Here is a 20824-nt window from a genome sequence, read left to right on the forward strand (position 1 = left end):
CCACCCCCCTCCCCTCTAGAACCCTCAGTTTGTTTCTCAGAGTCCATAGTCTCTCATGGTTTGTCTCCCCCACCGATTCCCCCCCCCTCGCCTTCATTTAACTAGGAATTTTCTACTGTCATTTTCCCATATGTGGAAACTCCCTTGAAAACTGTCAGCAAGGTGCTGGTTGCTCCCTGAAGATTCATTGTTGAGGGCCGCAGTTAGGACGCAGGATTTCAATCATGTAGTACAGCCACAAAAAGAAACATGAATAGCCAACAGGAAAAAAAGAATTGGTTTCAAGCTATTTTCAGAATTTCCTGTTCATGGAATTTGGTTGGTGGTGCAGCCTCAAAAGGGCCATTTTCACTTACCGTCCTGTCAGCCTCATGAGATACACATCGTTACGCATTGTTACAGAAAAGCTAATTTTTCTTTGTTCACAAGTGTTGCCTCAGACAGCCCATAGACAGTTCATATTTGCTGGCTAGGCGGTTCCTGAGGTAAGCTGTAGCTAAGAGAAATCGGGTTTTATAGTAACTGGCAGTCAGTATTCAGCCCGACTGGTTTATTTAACAACTTCTCATTCTATACTGTGGCTTCTCAGGCTTTTCATTTCCTTCCTTTACCCTAAAGCCCTCATTACCTTAGTAAAATCTTGCCCAGCTACAGGGATGAACTGGGGGCCTGGAGCTTAGAAGAGAAACTTGTTTTAAACCGAGAGCACGTTACTGAAAGAAAAAGGTAGTGTATTTGCTGAAGTCGGGAAAAGGCAAATACCGCTTCTGTCTGCCAAGATCTCTTCAACCTTTGGACATTCTGCTTCAGTAGCAGCTCTTTCAAGAATTCATCCCCTGACTTCTTGGTTTGGAAGATGTGGGAACTTAACTTTTATGTAGATGACAGGAACAGCCCAAGGACCTCAGGAGTGGTGCATCTAGACTTCAGCTGTGGGTCAGACAGTCTGGATTTTACTGGTAAGCTAGGCTGAACCAATCAAGAACCCAGCGTCGCTGGGGAAGCAAGACAACATGTGCCTTCTCACCAGCTCTGTCTCTGTTCCCTTTCTCCAAATCCCTTGTGCCCTCCAGATGAGGATTTTTTCAACATTGACAGTATTGACATTTTGGATAATTCCTTATGGTGGGTAAACTGTGCTGTGCACCGTGGGATGTTGAGCAACATCCCTGGCCAGTGACCCCTGCCCTAGTTGTTATAATCAAAATGTCTCTAAACTTTTCCAAGTGTCTCCTATGGGTGGGGGGGCGGGCACACAGTTGCTTATCCCCAGTTGAGAACCATTGCTTTAGTTGGGTGACTTAACCTGAGCAAAATAATTCTTCCCCTAACTGGAGGCCATGGGTATGTGAGAAAATATCCCTGGGGTCAATCACAGGCAGGATGGAGCCTCGGGGATTCAGGGAGGGGATGATACCAAAGAAAGGGTGTCTCAGGCCTGCCAATTAAAAAATATATCCTGGGCGCCTGGGTGGCTCAGTCGTTAAGCGTCTGCCTTTGGCTCAGGTCATGATCCCAGGGTCCTGGGATCGAGTTCCGCATCGGGCTCCCTGCTCCGCGGGGAGCCTGTTTCTCCCTCTGCTTCTCTCTCTGTCTCTCATGAATAAATAAATAAAATCTTAAAAAATAAAATAAAATAAAAAATATATCCTGGTAGCCCCCACTTACATTTTTGGTTTTGGCATTGTAGCAGCCAAGGGCAAGCTGCCCCAGGATGGGCTACTTGGGCATGAAGATTATCTTGAGTTGAAAGTAATCAAAACCCAGCAGAGTCAGGAAAAGCTCTTTTCTTTCCCCTCAATGGCCTAAACAGAATGTAGATAGAGGACCTGCTCCAAAGAGAGAGCAATCACCATAGATAACTCTAATAATATGAACCAGATACCCTAGACAGGGAGGAACCTAGCAAGGTCTCTGATCAAAGTACTCTCTGTCCCATTGTTCCTGAATGGCTCAGCAAACATTTGTTTACCAAACATTTACTTTTTTTCATCTTTCTGTGAACTGCATTCTTTCCCTTTGAAGTCCCGGGCCCCTTAGTTCAGGATGACATACATGCCTCATTTTGCCTGACTGTCTGGGGGATTTCATGTCTGTGTGGATTCCCCATATGGATGAAGTTGAGATTTATTTTCTCCTGTTAGCCTGCCTCATGTCAGTTTGATTCTTAGTCCAGCTAGAAGGACTTTGAAAGGCAGAGGAAATTCTTTCTCCCTGACAGTATAATATTAGAAACATTTTTGTTTGCTGTTCTGACCAAGCAACTACCTGAGAAAAATGAAGATGTACTCCCCTAGGCTCTTCATATATTTACTTATTTAGTACACCCACCCGATGATGTAGGTATATTATTATTATCCCCATTTTACAGCTGGGGAAACTGAGGCACAGAGGGGTTTGGTAAGCTGCCTAGCAGCTAGTAGGAGGAAAGACAGGATTCACATGCCTGTCATCTTCCTGGAGCACAGGCCCTTACACACTATGGTAGGCCTCCTCCTAGGCGACCTTGCGACTCCCATTTCCAAAGATGAGCTGGACAGGACTTGTGCATGCTCCTTAGTTTTCTGTATTCTGCATTGTCATCTGTATTGCTGCCTAGCTATTATTTATTTATCAAATTCTCTGATAGTGCTGTCTAGGAGTATGCCAGTTATCAACTCTTTGCCTCTTGGTTCTGTTGGGGTGGCCTGTCCTTGGCCCCTACAGTTCCAAATCCATCCTTATTGCCCTGCTTGTGATTCAGGAGCTCTATAAGCACTTCTCTTTAGCTCCCTCGCTTCGTCCCTGGGGGACCCGGCAGGGGGAAGGGGCTTTTTGCTGATGCACAATGTGTATCCCTGTGTTCTTGCTCCTGCGGTGCTTTGTTGGGGTGTGGGAACCCCAGAGGCCCTTGCCCCCAGTAAGTTTTGGTGGCAGCTTCCAGTCCTGTGGGTACCCCTGCTGGCTCCCCAGATAATTCAGCAGTACTCCTGCAGGTGGCTTCCTGGCAGGTTTTGCTAGTACCCCAGCCAGATTCTCAGAGTTCAGTGGCACCTCAGCTGGTAGACCCCTGGCAGGTTGGCCAGCACCCTCTCTGGGGGAAACTCTTTGGCTCTCCAGTACCCCATGTGGCTTCTTGCTGGCCAGCACCTCCATGAGCTTCTTGACCTTTAATGGGCTACAGATCCACCCTACTCCAGGAGATCAGAATCTCAGCCTTGGGGGGTAGGGTGAGTAGGGGTGGGAGGCTTGCCCAAACTTGTTTTTTCCTTGGACACTCTGCCTCTACTCCAGTGGTAACTGTCCCTGTATCTGCTGTTCTTGTATTCTTTAGTAGGTAATCCCTTGTTACTAGTTATTTCTTCTCTCATTCATAAACACATACAAACACATAGAAAAGAACATATATATGAAGTTTCCCCATATACATTTATAAAGCTTCCCCATTTAAATTACTTTGTGGTTACTGTCTCCTGATTGGAACCTGACCCATACAAAGTGCCAGGAATTATTCCAAGTCATTTGCAAAGATGAACTTATTCAATCCTTATAACAAACCTTCAAGGTAGGTGTGGTTATCAGGCCACGGAGAAATCGACGTAAGGAGATGTTTGGAAACACACCCACGTTTACAAAGCCGGGAAGTGGTGGGGCTTAGATGTGAATCCAGGCGGTCTGCCACCAAGGGCAGAACTTTATTTGCTCTGTTCTCTTCCCATCTTCTCTAGAATTGGCTTCCTGGATTATTTTGCATAAAGCCATTTAGATTCCAGAATTTTCTAAGGGTATTGGAGTTGACCACTCTTTCCTATCTGCTCTCTTGTATTTATTGAGCTCCTAGTGTGTCAGGCATTGGCAGAGGAGTAATAATATTATTAGCCAGCTTGTTACATAGTGATGGTGATTCATAGAAAGTGTTTTCTCACAAAGGACTAGAACAGGTAAATCTAATTCAAACTTAAGCATCTGAAGTTAAAAAAATAGTTTTTGATGGGAGGTACTTTCTACACTCATTTTCTGTAGAAATTCTTTGGTCATTGTTGCACTCGTCGTTCTGAAATAATTTTTTTTGTGTGTGTGTTGAGAAATCTACATATTTTCTCAAGCAGAGAAACAAATTTGCTTAGAATTTATTCATTCCCTCAAAACTGCGTGTGGCAATGTCACCTGTGAGATTTGAACTTAGTGGTGGCACCAAAAGTTCTTGTGAGCTGTGAGAAGAGGCAGAGTTCACAAACAAGGGGGCTTCTGAAAAGCAATCCCCAAAAATAATTTACAAGAACCTGCGTGATGAGAGCAACATTGTGCGCGTCTCAGATAGCAAGACAAGATCCAGACCAGAGTGCCTTTGCCTAAGGGGCCACTGTAATGGGATTAAGCACTAGTTTGGGCTGATCTACAGCCAAGGACTTGGGACCTGGTTCTTGGAAACTAATAGACAGAGAACTGCCTTAGGGTTTATAAAGCCTTGTTAGAAAAAGCAAAAGGATAAAAAAAAAAAAAGAAAATTCCTTGTAATAGCTTGCAATGAAGAGTATTAAAATTGTGCTTCAAATTCTGAGGTAAGAAGAGAATCCCTGGGACTTAGCAACACTTCATATTTTTTTTTCTCACCAAATTCGAGCAGTTACGATGGCTCAGTACTTTCAGGAAAAGGCTGGAGCAGTGTTATTAGCCAGTTGAATGATTTGGATGGTGGTGAGGAGTTTGCTTAGGAAATGTGGGAGCAGGTAACTGGTTCTTTCTCTTTGGCGTCATTTTTTGGTGCCGGGGGAAATCTGGAGTCCTAACCCAACTGTGCCAGAATTTTAGGTATGGCCTCTGAAGCCAGTGTAACAAATGTGCCATTACATACATAGTTCCTGATGCTCTCATTAGCATGTCCTAGAGAAGTGAAGATCTTACCATCTCTAGACACAAGAGGGCACTCTAAACAGACAGGGCAGGGGGACAGTGCAAAAAGGGAGGGAGGAAGGGAAAGACGGAGGGTGAAGCTCTCAGTCCAAAGTGGTGTTGAGGATGTGAGGGCGATCTGGCTGCGACATCTGTCACCCCATTGATCGCCAGGGTTGATTCGGCTGATCTGGCTGGCTAGGCGGGTGTCCCCTTCCTCCCTCACCGCTCCATGTGCGTCCCTCCCGAAGCTGCGCGCTCGGTCGAAGAGGACGACCTTCCCCGATAGAGGAGAGGACCGTTCTTCGGTCAAGGGTATACGAGTAGCTGCGCTCCCCTGCTAGAACCTCCAAACAAGCTCTCCAAGTGGTGTTGAATTTAGGCATCTGCCTGTCTGGTCACTCTCTCGGTTCCCCCTTCTCCACGGCCCCCTCCCGCATCCCAGTTGCCCCAGGAAAAAGAACTGGCCGGGTCCTAGATTCCCTCACCTCATGATTACGTTGAAATCGAGGCTCAGATCTAGGCTTTCAGAGTCACGATTCCCAAATCTCTGACTTTGGCAAAAATCTGCAGGTCGCTTTTGGTCTGGTAACTTTTCCCATTAACCTCATTTGGTGTCGCTTCCCTAGGAATATTTAATTAGAATCTTTTTCTGATGCCAGCAGAATTGAACTACTTGTGCGCTGAGCTTTGAAGTGGATATGTTATGTTTCTAGTTTCTTCCCTCGGACTTCTGTACATCTTTTATTGAGGGTGAATTTTGCACGACTTGTGTTTAACTCTCTAAGCCGTGCTGTATTCAGCACCCCTCGGAGAGGCTCAAGGGGACAGAGCTGAAGTAGGCAGAGATTCTCAAAGGGAATGTAAATTCGCAAAGTAATGGGAACCCAACAGGGAGGTTTGAATTTCACAGATGGAGTCCTGGGACAATGTAGGTGAGTTTTGAAGTTATTCCATCTTCATGGGGATTAAAATGTTTTAACCTCTACTAGAGAAATGTCTAAGAGTGAGCAATCTATTTTTCCAGCTCTTGTGCATTAAGTAGAGACAGGAGAGTGCTCGTGCCTGTGGGTTTTTTAAAGGAATTTGAAACATTTTCAAGGAATGGCAGCCTACTACCCAGCTAAGATCACAATGGTTCCACGTGAAGAGATGTAATATAGTATTTAAATGGCCTGACAGTGGCACTATAATATTGAAATTACCCTTTCAAACATGCAAATTAGTAAAGGCTCACATGCCTGAGGTCTCATAAGAAAGGCAAAATCTAGGAAAAACCAAAATTAGGTCTGAACACTTTTTAGTACTCTTTCTGGTTTCTTTTCTATGACCTGGGTGCATTTGCAATGTGCTTGGAAATGTGTTTTTGCCAGTGAGGCAGTCCAGGCTGAGAGTGGTTGGGGCCGACGCCAACGAAGGAAGGTACACCCCTGAGTTGGAAAACCTGGTGTTTTTTTGTTGCAAGAATTATTTGACTCATCTTTAAAGCTGTCACATATACACTGACATTTTTCAGTGGCAGGCCAAATCTTGCTACACAAAATTTGGGCAAAGTCCTTCTGTCTTGTAAAATATAAATTCAGGGCCTCAGATGGAGTAAACAGGGATTGCAGTCCTGAACATTTATCTTTCTTATTTGAATGAACAACTCTTCCTTCCTTCCTGGAATGTGACTTAACATTTAAAATTCCTATTAAATCTCTGGGTACACCCAGAGACCTCAGAAAGCTCTCTACGGAGAAAGCAAACATCCTCCTGCACTTGGCAAAAGAAACGGATGCTTGCGTGGTGTGTAGGCTCAGCTGCTCCGGGCCGCTGTGTGCAAGAGAACCACTGAAGCTGGGTTGCCGGAAAAAATGTTAATGTTGAGCTGAAAATCAGCATGTGCGCTTGAAAGAGGCCAACCAATCTGTAGGACACGGGGAAGTTGCTGGAGGCAGGGCCCACACTGAGCTGCCCTGCAGCCAAAGATAGGGGATTTGGGGTTCTTTGGGACTTGGGCTCCCCAGCATCCATTCTCCCTTCCTGAGGAAACCATAGCCCTTCCCACAGGGCCCCTGTGCTTCTGGGGAGCTGGCCACACCCCAGCTCTAGGGCTGGGATCCAATCAGTCTATACTAATTAGTACATCTTATTTGCCACTCCCTCCCCCATTTTGGTGATTGGTTTAGTGACAAGCCTACAAGCAATCTGGGCCAGTGATTTTCAAGAGCTTCGCAGAGAGTGTTTTTGCAGGGACTTCTGACAAGGACACTTGTTCCACGGGGATGCTACCTGGAGAGCCTCTCTTTTTTTCTGGACAGTGCAGGGGATGGACTTGAATACTAGAAGTAAGGTAGCAATTTGCCATCACTCTGAACACAATGTCAGCCTAAGGAGGAAGGAGAGCTGAGCTAATCAAGAGAAATGAGCTGGAGTCCTGACCAAATTGGACCCAAGGCATACTTTGTTGCTGGACTTTTCAGTCACTGAACCAATAAATTGTCTTTATTGTTTAAACGAGGCTGGGCTGAGCTTTATGGTTCTTGCAACCAAGGTTTCCAAACTACCACATGGTGTCTAGGATGACTGGGGTGCATACCCACCTATATGTGGGCAACGTACTGGCCAGGGCCATTGTGAGGCATTGTTTTTTTCTGAAAAAGTACTTGTCCTAAGAGCAAGAGTATTGTGGAGAGCTCTGTCCCACAATCCCTCAAGTTTCCGTGGAAGTCCTACATTGGATAATAAAGTGGGCATTAATAAGAAAAGCAAGCCAGGTGTCAAATGCAGCATATTTTAATTTGTTTCAAATAAAGCAATATATGTATATATATTTTTTCAGAAAAACACCAGATGTTAAATTCTACAAAAGCGCATGTGTCTTCAGCAGATCATGTTTGTCTGATCAGTAAGAATTTTTTTTTTTTTCCAACAGTAACTCTCTAAAGACAATCGATGGACTGACATCACTGCTACAACACAGGTTGCTACTGAACCTCTGATCTGTCGCCACATCTTGATTTTCCCCACAAATGAGTAAATACCGCCTGGCTAAAATGCTGCAATGTCTTGATGAGAAAAAGCGTCAACAGATCAAGCAAAGCCATGAAAGTTATGAAAGCAAGCTAGAGCTGATTATTAGAATTAGTAAAAACGATTAAGAGAGGATGACACAACCATATAGGGTCTGTATATTCTGATTGACTCTCTTTTGGCAGCGAATTGGGTCAGCACCTCGGGCAGGGAACCAAAACTGAGTGAAAACTGCTTTTTTTTTCTTCCCTCCTAGCTCAGGCCACCAACGTCACGGCCGGGACTGAGAGGACCGCAGCATCTGTGGAAACTTCTATTCTCGTGGGGCAGAGATTGCACTGTGAAACCCTAGCGACGTTACCCCGGAAAGGCCTGGCCTCCGAGTTGTCTCCAGTGTGCTGCCTTCGACGGGGCTTCTCCGGATGGGCTGGGGCCTCGGGGGTCTTTGTCCCCAAGGGGGCTTCTTGGCTTTTGGCGCCGCCTTTGTTTTTGGGACGGTAGCCGTTGTGTGGCTGTCTCCTGTGCTCGTGGCGGTTGCTGCCCTTTGTCATCAGCTCGGCTTCACTGCCGCCGCCCTGCGGCTTGGCCGACCCATTTAGCCTGTTGTTATGGTACTGGGGGTTAAATCTTCGTCTCTGGCTAGAAGACCCATTCTGCCAAAAAAAGAAAAGAGACAGGTATTAGATGCCAACAATCCCCAGGGGACAGCCGGGAAACCAAACCCCTAGGCCACAGGTGAGCTTCTGCGTACCCTAGAGGGGTATGTCAACATGCAAATGGGGTCGAGCTGATACAGTCCTCAAGCTTAAAAGAAGAGTGGACTGTCCTGTAAGTGGAACTCCAAGGAAATTACTGAGAGGAAGAGAGGTTTGGAAGTCGAGGTTCGAAGAGAGGTTTCAGAAGTCTAAGAGAGACAATTCCAGAACCAAATAAACCCCATAAAGTACGCCTAAAATATAATGGAGTGAAATGTTAACACAGAGGCAGGGCAATGATGATTGTCTACCATGAAAATTTCTTGGACCTTCTAAATAGATTATGTATATGATTTCTCATTATATATATAAGAAAAATGTAAAATTCTGCTTAAAATTTAGCTTGTAAGTTTTCTCCTCTAAAGCAGTTTTTCTACTTTTATCTCAAAACAAATACCATAGCTTAGAAATATTATCTTGGTAAATACAAGGATGGGGTCTCTCTGGTAGATCCAGGCAGGACTTAGAGGTGACGTGTATTTTCCTACAGGTGATTAGTTCTTCTTCTAAACTTTTTGTAGTTCTCAGCCAACATGAGTTCTGAAGCATCATACTGGAAAACTGGCAACCTTCAACAAATCGGCCGCCAAGAACATAAATGGAAGAGTAGAGAGGAAACAATGGTCTGCATGTCTGTCCCTGTACAAGGGAAGGATATCTGAACTCCTTGAGGTCAACAACAGCCAACATTCACGGAGTGCTTGCAGTGTAGCAGGCCTCCCGCAAGGGACCGTCTTGTGTATCATCACACTCACCCTTTACGATAGTTGCTATTATTTGCTTCATTTTATAGATGAGGATAATGAATTTAAGGGACTTGCCCAAGGTCTACAGTTAGGAAATGACAGAGCCATTCTCATTTCGCACATGGTCTCCTGACAAGATTCATAAACAGGTTGTTCCATGAACAGAGACCTTTATTGAAAATCAAATTTCTATTATTAAAATGTGTGATTTTATGACTTATAAACATATAAAGTTCTCAATTTGTGCTTTGTGACTGGATAGCATAGGTTTAGGGCAGACCCACCCCTAATCGTTCAGGACCCAGGGCAAGAGTACAAAGGCCGGCCCGTATACCGCATGAGTGAATACTACCTCTTCCCTGCTCTGACTCCTTCCCACATTGTGAGTGGGCCTTGCACACATGAATATAGACCCTCCAGCCTGCACACTTAAGCTTCATCCTCACCCCCCACAAATAATCCTCCCTCTGGACCTAGGGGTGTGCACACTGGTAGTATGGTTGGCTCTCAGGGTGCAATATCCAGGGAAATGGTCCAAACAGACCCTGAGAGTAGGCTTTGGGCCATCTGGGACTAGAATTCCAGGATCTGGAGAATTCGGAGCGCTTTCCAGAAGGGAGAGTACAGATTCTGAATAATGACATCCTCAGTCTTGCTCCATCAGGAGGGCTGTGGCTGGGAGAGGGCCAGAAGGGGTTACTCCAAATCGGAGGGCCTGCCCCAAGGACCCTTCTTGTCTGGGTCTGCAGCACTCTGGCTTCCATATGGAAGTCTATTTCCATTTCAATGAGCCATTGCCTGAAATGCTTTATTGGAAATGGTAACCGTGAGCTGAAAAAGTATCTGTGTAGATCGCATTTAATTTGGCTGCTTTTGTTTTTAGAGAAGTGAAAGGGAAACCCGGTCTAAATTTTAGACCTACTTTTCGTATGGGGTTTAATAATGACCAAAGAACAAAAGCTGTGAAGATGTGTTTAGATGACAAGTAAAACAGATCCGATTATGATCTTTAGCCCATGAATATATGAAATGCTCCTCGTCAAAGTGCTGTTTTAATGTTGGGAAAGACATCTGGGCCCAGAGAAATGCCTGTCAGTGTCATTCATAACCCTAGACCACAGAATCCACCAGGGCACTCGCTAGAAAACCAGGATTTTGGAATGCTTTAAAAACGTCTCTTTATTTGAGCTCTCTTTCTTAGAGATCATTAAAGGTGTCTTTATAGCGTGCCCAACGTCTGTATCATCAAGTCCCATGTCTTGTTCGTCCTCTAATGATAAGGGGGAAATCACTTCTCAGGCATATAGTAGAGGAACAGAAGGAAAGAAGGAAGACTGACCTTTGGACACATATTTTTAGGTGCTACGGCAGAGAGGAATTAATAATGTCATTTTGAAATATATTCTCTTTACCAAAAGCCCAAAAGAAGAGAGGGAAGTTTGAACTAACTTTGGCCTCTTACTGACAAACTACACATAAATGAGAATTCAAGGATCCAACAGATGCCAGATTTCCTTTCACCAACAAAGCCAGTGGCCAGGTACGGAATCTTGTTCCCACATCCGTGTGAGTCCCTTCTGCACACGGGCCAGGTACTGGGGCTTGGGGGCGGGGGGTGGCCTCAAAGGCACAAGAAAAGCTGGCTCCTTCAGACAGACGCTGCTAATGCCAAAGTGTATGAGGGCTACCTCGTCCACCTGGGAAAGGGCCTGTGAAACGGGGATGGATGGACCAGGGGGCTTCTGTGAGGCCGGCTGGCAGACAGAGGCCTCCGAAGTCAGGCAGGTAGTATCCTCCCAGCACCGGGGTCTGCAGGACCCCCGGAGGCAGCGCACGCCGGCCTCCCCACACGGGCTCACCTGCTTATTAGCTGGCACGGCCTGGTGAGAGCTGTCGGCAGCACTGGGAAGGTTGCTGGCCATTTTTGGGTTTGCGGCTTTACCCTCCGAGGGCTTGTTGTGATTGGACGATTTTCGGGTAAAGTGACTCTGTTTTCCAGAGGTTGCTGCGTGGGCGTTCAGCAGGGGCAGCAGGGAGCTGCAGGGAGTTCTTGAGGAATAGTTGTTCTTTGGGTGTGTAACTGCAACAAGAAAGCGCGTGGCGTTATGGGCCATGCCATGAACCCTCCTGCCTCAGTAACCCCTTAGCAGATGGGGAGACACTGGCAGGAGCTTCAAAAAACACTGTTTTGTTTGTTTGTTTGTTTGTTATAGATGTCATTTGAAAGGGCACTTCCGTGTTTGGGAGACCAGCAAAATTCCGTGAGCGTCACTGGACTGTGATTACAGCATAATCATCCAGGCTGGGAAATAAGAAGACATATCTGAGCGACTGTAATATTATTCCTTAGGTGAGGAACCACAGAAGGAAGAGAGACAATGAAATCTTGACGTACCCTCTCCTGCCCGTGCACAAGTGTATTCTGCCTCTCGGGTTCCCGTTCCCAAGGCCGGGCCTGCCGTCAGCTCGCTAGACGAGTGGGTGCTGCGGAGACGCAGGAGGACCGGGAGGCACGAGGGTACGTGCGTGTTCTGCTGGGTGTCAGGCATTTTGTCACCCTGGGTCATGCATATTGTACAACGAAGGAGCCAGGCCTGCCGGCCCCAAACATGCCCTAAAGCACTGTTCAGATTCCACCAGAGCCACATTATCGGCTTTTTCTCGACGCCATTTTCTACAGCTCCGCTGCAGATGGGCACTGATCCCAATGCCAAAGTCAATGCGACTAACCACACAGATCCCAGCGGGCTGGTCTGTTCAATGTTGATGACCCCCATCCCCGCTGGTTTTGAAAGAGGTGGTTTGGGGTGGGATGATTTCTGTGTGATGATGCCGAATCAGGGCTGGAGGGAACCACTCAAGGATGAAGTTATGACCTCCCTCTCACCGCTCACCGGAATTTGACTGCCACGCTCGACAGTCAGACCTTTGAATCTTAAAATTGTCACCAATTTTTAAGAGCAATTTTCTCTGCTACCTGTGTTGGATCAGACTTCATCCTAAGGTTCTTCCAGAGGATTAGCAGTGACCAGTAAGGATCATAGAACATTAGAAATGGAAAGGACATGGATGCATCTCTAGTTCCCTCATTTATAGGTAAGATGTGACAGCCCATTGGGGACTGTCCAAACATGACCAGGGGGGATTTCAATGACTCTGGTGCTCACTAGATTCAGTTTCATGGGGGGGGGGACGGTCATTATTTCCCACATCTCAGAGATGACTCTTTTCTGTTCATGAGCTGTGGGTTTTCAGTGTGCTCTCAACAAAGCTGAGCCAGTAGGACGACTCTCTCCAACAGGGGAGGTTGTCTCCCAGGTGGACCCTTGGTGTTTGGTATGGGATTGTTCGTCTCACTAGATGGCACTGGGAGTGCTCTCTAGAGGAAAGCGGGTGAAGCCGCACCCATCACACCTCCTCAGCCAGTGACAGTCACTTGGCATCAGGGTCTCATTCATCACCAGGCTGAAGTGGAAACTTGCACGGACAGTTAAATGTCCAACTGTGAACCGGACTGTGCTTTTTTAGAAATGGGGCAAACGCTGGGGTTAGAGAATGATAAACGGGTAGATTATGACATAAGGGAGGGAACACATAGGAAAAAAAAAGGAAAATAATTGAAAAAAAATGCCATCAGGGGGCGCCCGGCTGGCTCAGTTGGTAGAGCATGTGACTCTTGATCTCGGGGTTGTGAGTTCAAGACCCATGTTATATGTAAAGATTACTGAAAAATAAGATCTTAAAAAAAAAGAAACGCAGTCAGAAAATCAGATAACTGCCAAAGATACGTGAACAAGGATGCTTACAGCGGTGTTATTTTAATGGTGAAAAAGTTGGGAGCAACCTAAATGTCCACAATCAGGCGACTGGTTATGTCAGTTATATTTATATAAATTATGAGTTAAATACGTTGACATGGAAAAATCTCAACCGTATGCTGTGAAATGATAAAAGCGAATCATATTACTATGTATTATGTAGTATAGTATAATAAATTGTAACATGTAGTATCATGATAGATGTAATATATAACTTACACAAATGAAACATGCATAAAAAGTGCGAGGGATACATAAAAGTAATGTCATGTTCTATTTAATACAGTTCTCTAATTTTTAGATCAAGCTTCTCTTTTTTTATACTCAGAAAAAAAAAAAAGCACTTCCGACTTTGGAAAAAAAAAAGTGCTGCCAAATCTCAAATTTTCAGCTGACTCTGAGGCTGTGGGTAATCCACGTCCCTCACCAGTCCTTCTTTTCCTCCTTGGGCCCGTCCTTAAAGCCATTTCACTGTTCATTCCCCCCTCCCCTGATGGGTGGGCTGGAGCAGGAGAAAAAAAGATCAGCCAGTTTTGTTGCACATTAACTGCTCTAAATAAGGCTTAATAGCGAACAAGACTGAAGCTAATGGTTGAAGTGACGTCTTTCATTATCTGCAGACTTCCCTCGGCAAGCACAGAGACCCGCCCAGGGGAGAGGCTCAGGGCCCCGCTGGGCAGCACGCGTACAACAGCTGGCCCTTTACGACAAGAGGGAGACTGGCTCTCAGTGTAACCAGTCTCTGTGGAACCAGGCTATTGGAAATCAGAGAGGCAGTTTATCTGGCAGTGCTTAAGAAAAGTTTGCCGAAGATACAGACTAGTTGACCTGTTCTGTTCTGCTTCATAAATCCTGGGGATTTACTGATGGGCAGTGGCATTTGAAGACTCTAAGTTCAAATCTTGACATTTCTAGTGACTTGTGTCATGACCTCAGATCATTAAATCTCTTCAGACCTTGCTTTAGCCCTGCTGGGGGACCGCACACCTGACATTTCCCATGTCAACTCCAAATAGCACCGAGCTTACTCACACAGAATTATTTAGCAAGTATGCAAAACTCACTTTCTCCGCAGAGCATGATTTGGGCCTTTAGCTGTTCAATGTCACAGGAGAACCGGGCAGCTTTCCCGAGCTCTTCATCATATTTACGCTCGCTGACAAAGTGCTGCAGGAAAGAGAAGTGAAACAGAAGCCCCACGGTTACGGGAGTGACTGAGACACACAGCAGATCCATTCACTCTGCTCTTCGGTGCCACTGACCCTGCTAAGCAGGAGGCCAGTCATGCCCGCTCTGTCCCCTGTGTGGCTCTGTTAAATCCAGCCCGGTTTGATCTGCCTGGAGCACGATCACCTTCTCCTTCTGGGAATATGTAAGGGGCTTGCCTTTCCCCTGCCCAAGACCTGGAGAAAACTGTGATCGGGCAAAACGGGTGTCTGGACTCACTTGCTTAACCTTTGGCACCCCTTGCCCTCCTTCTAGCGTGTTCTGTCCTGTTACAGATTTTGGGGTTGCATTCTGGCAGTCTTCCTAATTTGGCCAATGGCAATGGCTTGCTAAGGTATTACCCCCTCAAAAGAAGGCGTGTTATCCTTCTCGATCCTAATAGGGAAGCAGAACACCCAAAAAGCCTTTAGTAACTAGAAAACATGATCTTGAATGGAGGAATTTCAAGTGCTGTTAAAGGAAGTGGGACAGAGATTATTTTTCATTGAAAATTAAGATCTGTGTGTAGATGACAGAGTGAGAAATACAGAAATAACTATGACTCAGTCCCTCCTGAATTTGCCAGGGAGTTTACCACACGGCAGGGGAAACGGATACCACTAAACACAATATAAGGTAGAATGTGGTACGTGCTTGAGGAATATAAAAGGGGAAGAATTATTTCCTACTAAGGGGAATAGAGAAAGTGTTATGTGAGAAGGAGCATTTGTGCTGGAACATTAAGAAATATATATATTGATCACTTACCAGACGTGGACCAAATTCTTAACAGATAACCTCATTTTCATTTGATCACAGTATTATGAAGTCAGTACTGTCATTATCTCTATTTTATAGAGGGGGAATTGAGGTTCTAGGAAACTGATTGGAAAGTAATTTCCCCAAGGAGCTGGACTGTTTCACTCCAAAGCCTGTGCCATTAACCATTTTATGATGAGTGGGATCTGGATAGGCAGAAAGGAAACTTGGAAAATAAGCAGATGTCAACAGACCTGGAAGTGGGCGACTTCGAATTCCACACTTGATGTCCTAACCAGACCGGGCATGGAGGTTGGAACATATATAATGGAGTCCAGTCGTGGATTTTATTCTGAGGGGAAGGGTAGGCCATACTGGGGGAGATCAGATCTGCTCTGGGCTATGACTCTGGCCTTAGGGTGGATGACCAGGCTGGAGTGAGACAGTGGAGGCAGAAAGACCAGGCAGGAGGACACTGCAAGTGACTGGTTGGCAGCAACAAAGACCATTAGGACTTCTCAGGACCCTCAGAGGAGGTCCTTGATCCCAAGGGCATGCCTAACCAGGGCAGAAGGGACTGAAGTTACTTGCCACTTTCTACCACACCCAACCACTTTTATGCCTGGATGAGCAGACAGTCCTACTTAGAAAGCGAGTAGCTGCTGTGTCCTGAAAGCGCTCTAGACCCTAGAAGCTGGGCAGACGCTGAGCGTGTGTGTGTGTGTGTGTCTGTATGTTTAGTGTACTGGGGAAAGAGGATAAGGGAAAAATGTATAAACTGTGACTTCCTGTTTTGTTGTAGATCCTTGTTTTTGCCCTTCTGGTAACCATTTCTTTTTCTAATAACTGTACCCCAATGCAGTTTCAAAGATCCAGTGTTGGTGGGTCTGTCAGTCGAGGCCTCCCTTGGCCCAATGGTGTCTATGATCCAAGTGAAGGCCAATCAGAATTTCCTTCTTTGGGATGTGACTCGGGTGGGGAGGCACAAAGGGAGATGACCTCTGAAGGTCCCCCATCCTAATGGTGCCCTGAAGAGAGTCTGGTAGTTACATCTGTCTATGTTCCCCAGGTGGCTACCTGGGTTTCTGCCTAAGTGTGGCCTAGAGTTCTTCAGATCACACTTTGGTGAGCTACACTCATATTCGTTCAAATTCCACTTGTTCTTGCGGTTAGCCAGGGTCAGCTTCTATTGCTTGCAACTGTGGAGATCCAATAAATACATATCTGTGGGTGGTATTCTTGATAAAAGAGCAAGTCAGCTAGAAAAGGATACTAGAAAGAAGTCGCTATATATTGTGTAAGCTTTAGAATCCTTACTGTTCTACTAGGTTCATACTCACTGTGTGTTCACATGTATGAGTGTTTATATACATACACCTAAATTACATATGGTGAAAATAATATCCCCCATTCCAGCTATAATTCATGGTTGAATACATTTTATTTGGGTCAGTCTCCACTAAGAAAATAGCTCATTCTTCTCCTCTGTGATAATAGATCCCTTCAAACCACAGTATCCTTAAATACAGTGATTAGTTGGTTCTTCGCCCTTCTGTATTCTCTAGTTCAACACTGTGAAAGAGAGAGCTGGGTGCATGATATTAGATCCGCAGGAAGCAGCACTCTATGGAGGCAAAACAAACATAATGGGGCTCAGATCTCTGGCTCAGGGTTCAGGCTGTGATATTTTAGAACTGACCTTAATTTCTGCCCTGAGTTCAGCCAGCTGCATCTCTGCCATCTGACTGGCCAGATCAGTCAGTCTCTTTAGTTCTTCTGCTTTCTTCTGACGAGCAGTCAGGATCTCCACTGCCAAATAAGAAAGAATAATACGTTAGGGCCAGAGGTCCAAACATATTAAATGACCTAATTTCTTGGAATCGGTTCTCCCTCCACACACTGATCGCTCTGTTGGACCATGACTATGTTTTCCAAGTTGGTTACGGAGGTGGGTTCGCCCTTGGTGCACTCATTTCTGTATGTTCTTATCCACCAATCTCCAAATCAAACACGGTCCCTTCGGATTCACTGTACACCCAGTCTTCTTTGTTTTCCTCACTGGCGTCTGATCTCACTTCCTTAATTTGGACTTTTCAACTTGTGCATTACTCCGAACAAGTATCACCAAAAAAAGACGCTTGGTAAAATCCTGTCTGAATGATATCACAAAGATAGGGAGTCCGCCAAGCAAAGACCATTCTTCTGAATGTGCTGTACTCGTAAGTTCTAACAGCATCAGACCTTCTGAACTTCAACACTTACTCATTTAGAGGAACTAGCTGTGTTACTGGAATATGACATTAAAGTTTTACTTTATTAGCTTTTTGTGGGCTAAAAAATGCCTCTGCTTTTGATACTCTGCAGATCTGTTTCCATTTTTTGCAACCAAAGAGAAGTTCCAGACCAGAGTGCCTTGTCTTTGTTTTAAGTGTCCCCCATGGAAAAATTTCAAGGGTGAGTCAAAGCCCGCTTGGACTGGATTTGTGTATACTCTTTAGCATCTGCACATGCAGAGAAGACACCAGGGAGTTTTCTGGTGCCACATTTCACACGTCTGTCTGATGACCTAAAGGTTCAAGCAAATGTAGTAGTCCACAGGTGAATTTGTGTGCTTGTGTGTTTGTTTCCCAAAAGATCATAAAGCTCAAAAGCAATACTAACACATATGGTGAGATTTAAATATGAAATTTCATCTTCCAAAAGATAGCTTTTTGTTCTCTAATTTTAAGTCACATATGAACGGCCTTCATTTCTTTTGGACAGCATTTTGAGTTATGAGAAAAAGCCAGTACATCCAACGAAGATGCTATGCATGTTGGATTCACATTCCTTTCTTGGCTGAACAAAGGTCAACTGCTTTATTAGACCAGATTCACAGCACACATGCAGAGCTAAACAATGATTTCTGACTGTAAGGGTTCTTAGTTTATAAATGTCAAAAACAGTCACTTCAAACCTTCCCCCCCCCAAAAAAGCTCAAAAGCAATCAAGAGTTAAGATTTCCTGAACACTATAAACCATTCTGCAGACAGACTGAGAAACATTATCTTTCTATCCTGATACCAATGTTGAGATGTCAATAGAATAAGTAATCTATAACTCATAAAGCCTAATTGTTTGCTAAACTACTCTAATCATGCTTTGATTATTTACCAGGACTCCCCTTGCCTCCCACTTACAATTCTTTGTAGCTGAGCAGAGGCTGCTTTCTGCCTGTAGTCTTTCAGAAGACAGAGGGGCTAGTGGAAAATGTGTCCCCATGACGGTTGTGAAAAGAATTTCCATCTGAACACAGACACTATATTACTCAATGATGTCCCAGCTACCCAGCCAGATAAGAGGTCACAAAAAGGTGGCCTATTATCATGTGTGGCCATAGAGTACATATGTTTTGTTTGGTTCACATATTACTTTTACAAATTAATTGTCCACATTTGAAAATTAGGAGATTCCACTTGGAAGCTGGATTTCTGGCTTTTCTTAAAATACTGGAATTTCTGGCCACAGTTGGCCAACATTCCCATGTGGCAACAACTGGCTACCCCTGAGTTGTTGCTCTTTATGGATGGAGCATGGCGCCCAGCGTGCCATGGTCACTCCCTGCCCTGCTCGGCTCATTAATGTTTCCAGCCTGGCCCCTGTAGGCATCTCCAATCATGGCAGAGTTCTTTGTGTTACAGTTTTTTGTGTCCACAGTGCCTATGGCTTGGTACAAAGTGGGTGCCCAATATGTACATTTGCTGAATGAAGGACTGAATGAAATAATCGAGGCGCGCCTAGGTGGTGCAGTCGGTTGAGTGTCTGACTCTTGGTTTTGGCTCATCCTCTCAGGGTCGTGAGATGGAGTCCCATGTCGGGCTCTGCGCTTGGCACAGGGTCTGCTTAAGACTCTCCCTTCTCCCTCTGCCCTTCCTCTCCATGCTCTCTCTCTCTCTCAAATCAATAAATCTTTTTTTAAAAAAGGAATACACAAAGAAGGACAGAAGTTCCTTTTCTAGAAGGACCACTGAAGCATATTTAGCACTTACACCTTTGATTATTTATATGTTTGCCAGTATAATTCAACATAGGAACGGGACTAAAGTCTGCAGGATGAAAAAACGATTCCTGAGCAGGAAGCTGAAACAAAGTACTTTGCTCTTGCAAACATAAAAAAGAAATTCCGAAGGCCTAGACTTGGTGAGCAGATAGTAAAGTGGTCAGCAGACCCTGAATGACTACTCAGTTAAATAGATCTGACTTTTCTTAATGATCATTTGTGGGACTGGTTAACAATTAGGGATAATTGTACTTTTTGAGAAGAACTTGGGCATTCACACAAAAGATTTTATAGAAATAGATATAAATGGGCCCTAAAATAGGAATGCAGGTGCAAGATCACCAATAAATTCTGAGTTTACCCTCATGCAAATGTGCATGAAAATGAATACTTTTGCTTCAGCAAGCGCTGGGATGAGTTTTACATATAGTCACATTAACATTTCAAAGCCTTTCATTATGAAAAAGCCTTAAAACTGGAGATCTAAAGCCAATACTCTGTGGGGACACCAACATTTTCACCTCAAAAACATCAATCACAGAAACAAAAAGCAAAACCAAAACCAGATCAGATCCTAAGATTCACTGATCCTAAAATTTAAAACAGAATAATAAGTTATGTTTTGAAAGCACCATCCTTTTGGAAATCTGTAGAGGGAGACAGTTTCATACAGCTTTCATTTTCACTGCATTCAGGACTTCATTAATATTATTGAGGTACTTTTAGAAACAGTATCTGATATGCTGAAATCCATTTTCTCAATAGGATTTTTAAAATTCCTTCAAGTTTTTGGAACACATGGGAAGCTTGCTCTTGTTGCAAGAACCGTGGAAAATTTTAGGGCTTCTCAAATAATACTCCTTAGCAGAGGGTGGACTTGAAATCCTCGGGGGAGGAGCTGGGACACAAGGCTTGTTTCAAGCACAAAGATTCTTTGAAATCCTTTTTATTCTTGTGAGCTCTGCATTTTACCTCACAACATACCTGCGTTTCTGTTAATATGTTTTCTTCCCATATCTTCAATAAATTTGATACTCCAAGAACACACCTATTTTGGCCTTCAGTTCCCTCAAACAGAGTCTGAGACCATAGCACCACAACATGCTTTGTTTCTTCATCTGTCAACGTAATAATCATATTACCTTGTAGGGTTATTGTGGAACTAAATGAAATAACCTACGTGACGTGTTTAGTATCATATACTAAAAAATGCTAACCTCACATATTAATAAAGTGAGATATGTTCATCTAGAATATACTTTTTTTTTTTTTGCAATTACTAATACTGGATCCCACAGCCTACAGACACTGAGTTAATTACAATAATTCATTTAACAAATATTATGAAGTACCTACAGTCTTCTCGGTACCTATGTTAGGTGCCGTGACAGAGGGGATTATGTTATAATTGAGGAAATAGGTTTGTAACATGTACAGCAAAGAGAAAATGTGGAAAGTACTCTGGAGATCATAGATGAGCACGCTCAAGATGGTGGCTGGAAATTCTTAGTGGAGGGAAATTCAATGGCTCCTTCTACCTGTGGAGACACACGCCTGTGTCAGCTGGAGATGCTGCATAGCCCCTTTGGCCTCCATTTTCTGGCAGTCCTCTGA

General features: G+C 44.6%; 1 protein-coding gene across 7 annotated transcripts in view; it reads right to left on the reverse strand.

The window, feature by feature from the left end:
* Positions 1-7634: 7634 nt before the first annotated feature.
* The window catches only part of SPATS2L (spermatogenesis associated serine rich 2 like), a 160855-nt gene continuing 147665 nt past the window's right edge, over positions 7635-20824 (reverse strand). For all 7 annotated transcript variants that reach the window (XM_025893937.2, XM_025893930.2, XM_025893953.2 and 4 more), the window contains 4 exons: positions 16871-16980; positions 14271-14373; positions 11248-11468; positions 7635-8540 (listed from right to left, as the gene is read on the reverse strand). In XM_025893937.2, coding sequence (XP_025749722.1) covers positions 8145-8540; positions 11248-11468; positions 14271-14373; positions 16871-16980 — 830 coding nt within the window. In that variant the 3' untranslated portion in view covers positions 7635-8144. The remainder of the gene's footprint in view (positions 8541-11247; positions 11469-14270; positions 14374-16870; positions 16981-20824) is intronic.

This window comes from Callorhinus ursinus, unplaced genomic scaffold (assembly GCF_003265705.2).
Source record: "Callorhinus ursinus isolate GAN/ISIS: 27379988/994484 unplaced genomic scaffold, GSC_fseal_2.0 scaffold2, whole genome shotgun sequence".
NCBI lineage: Eukaryota > Metazoa > Chordata > Mammalia > Carnivora > Otariidae > Callorhinus > Callorhinus ursinus.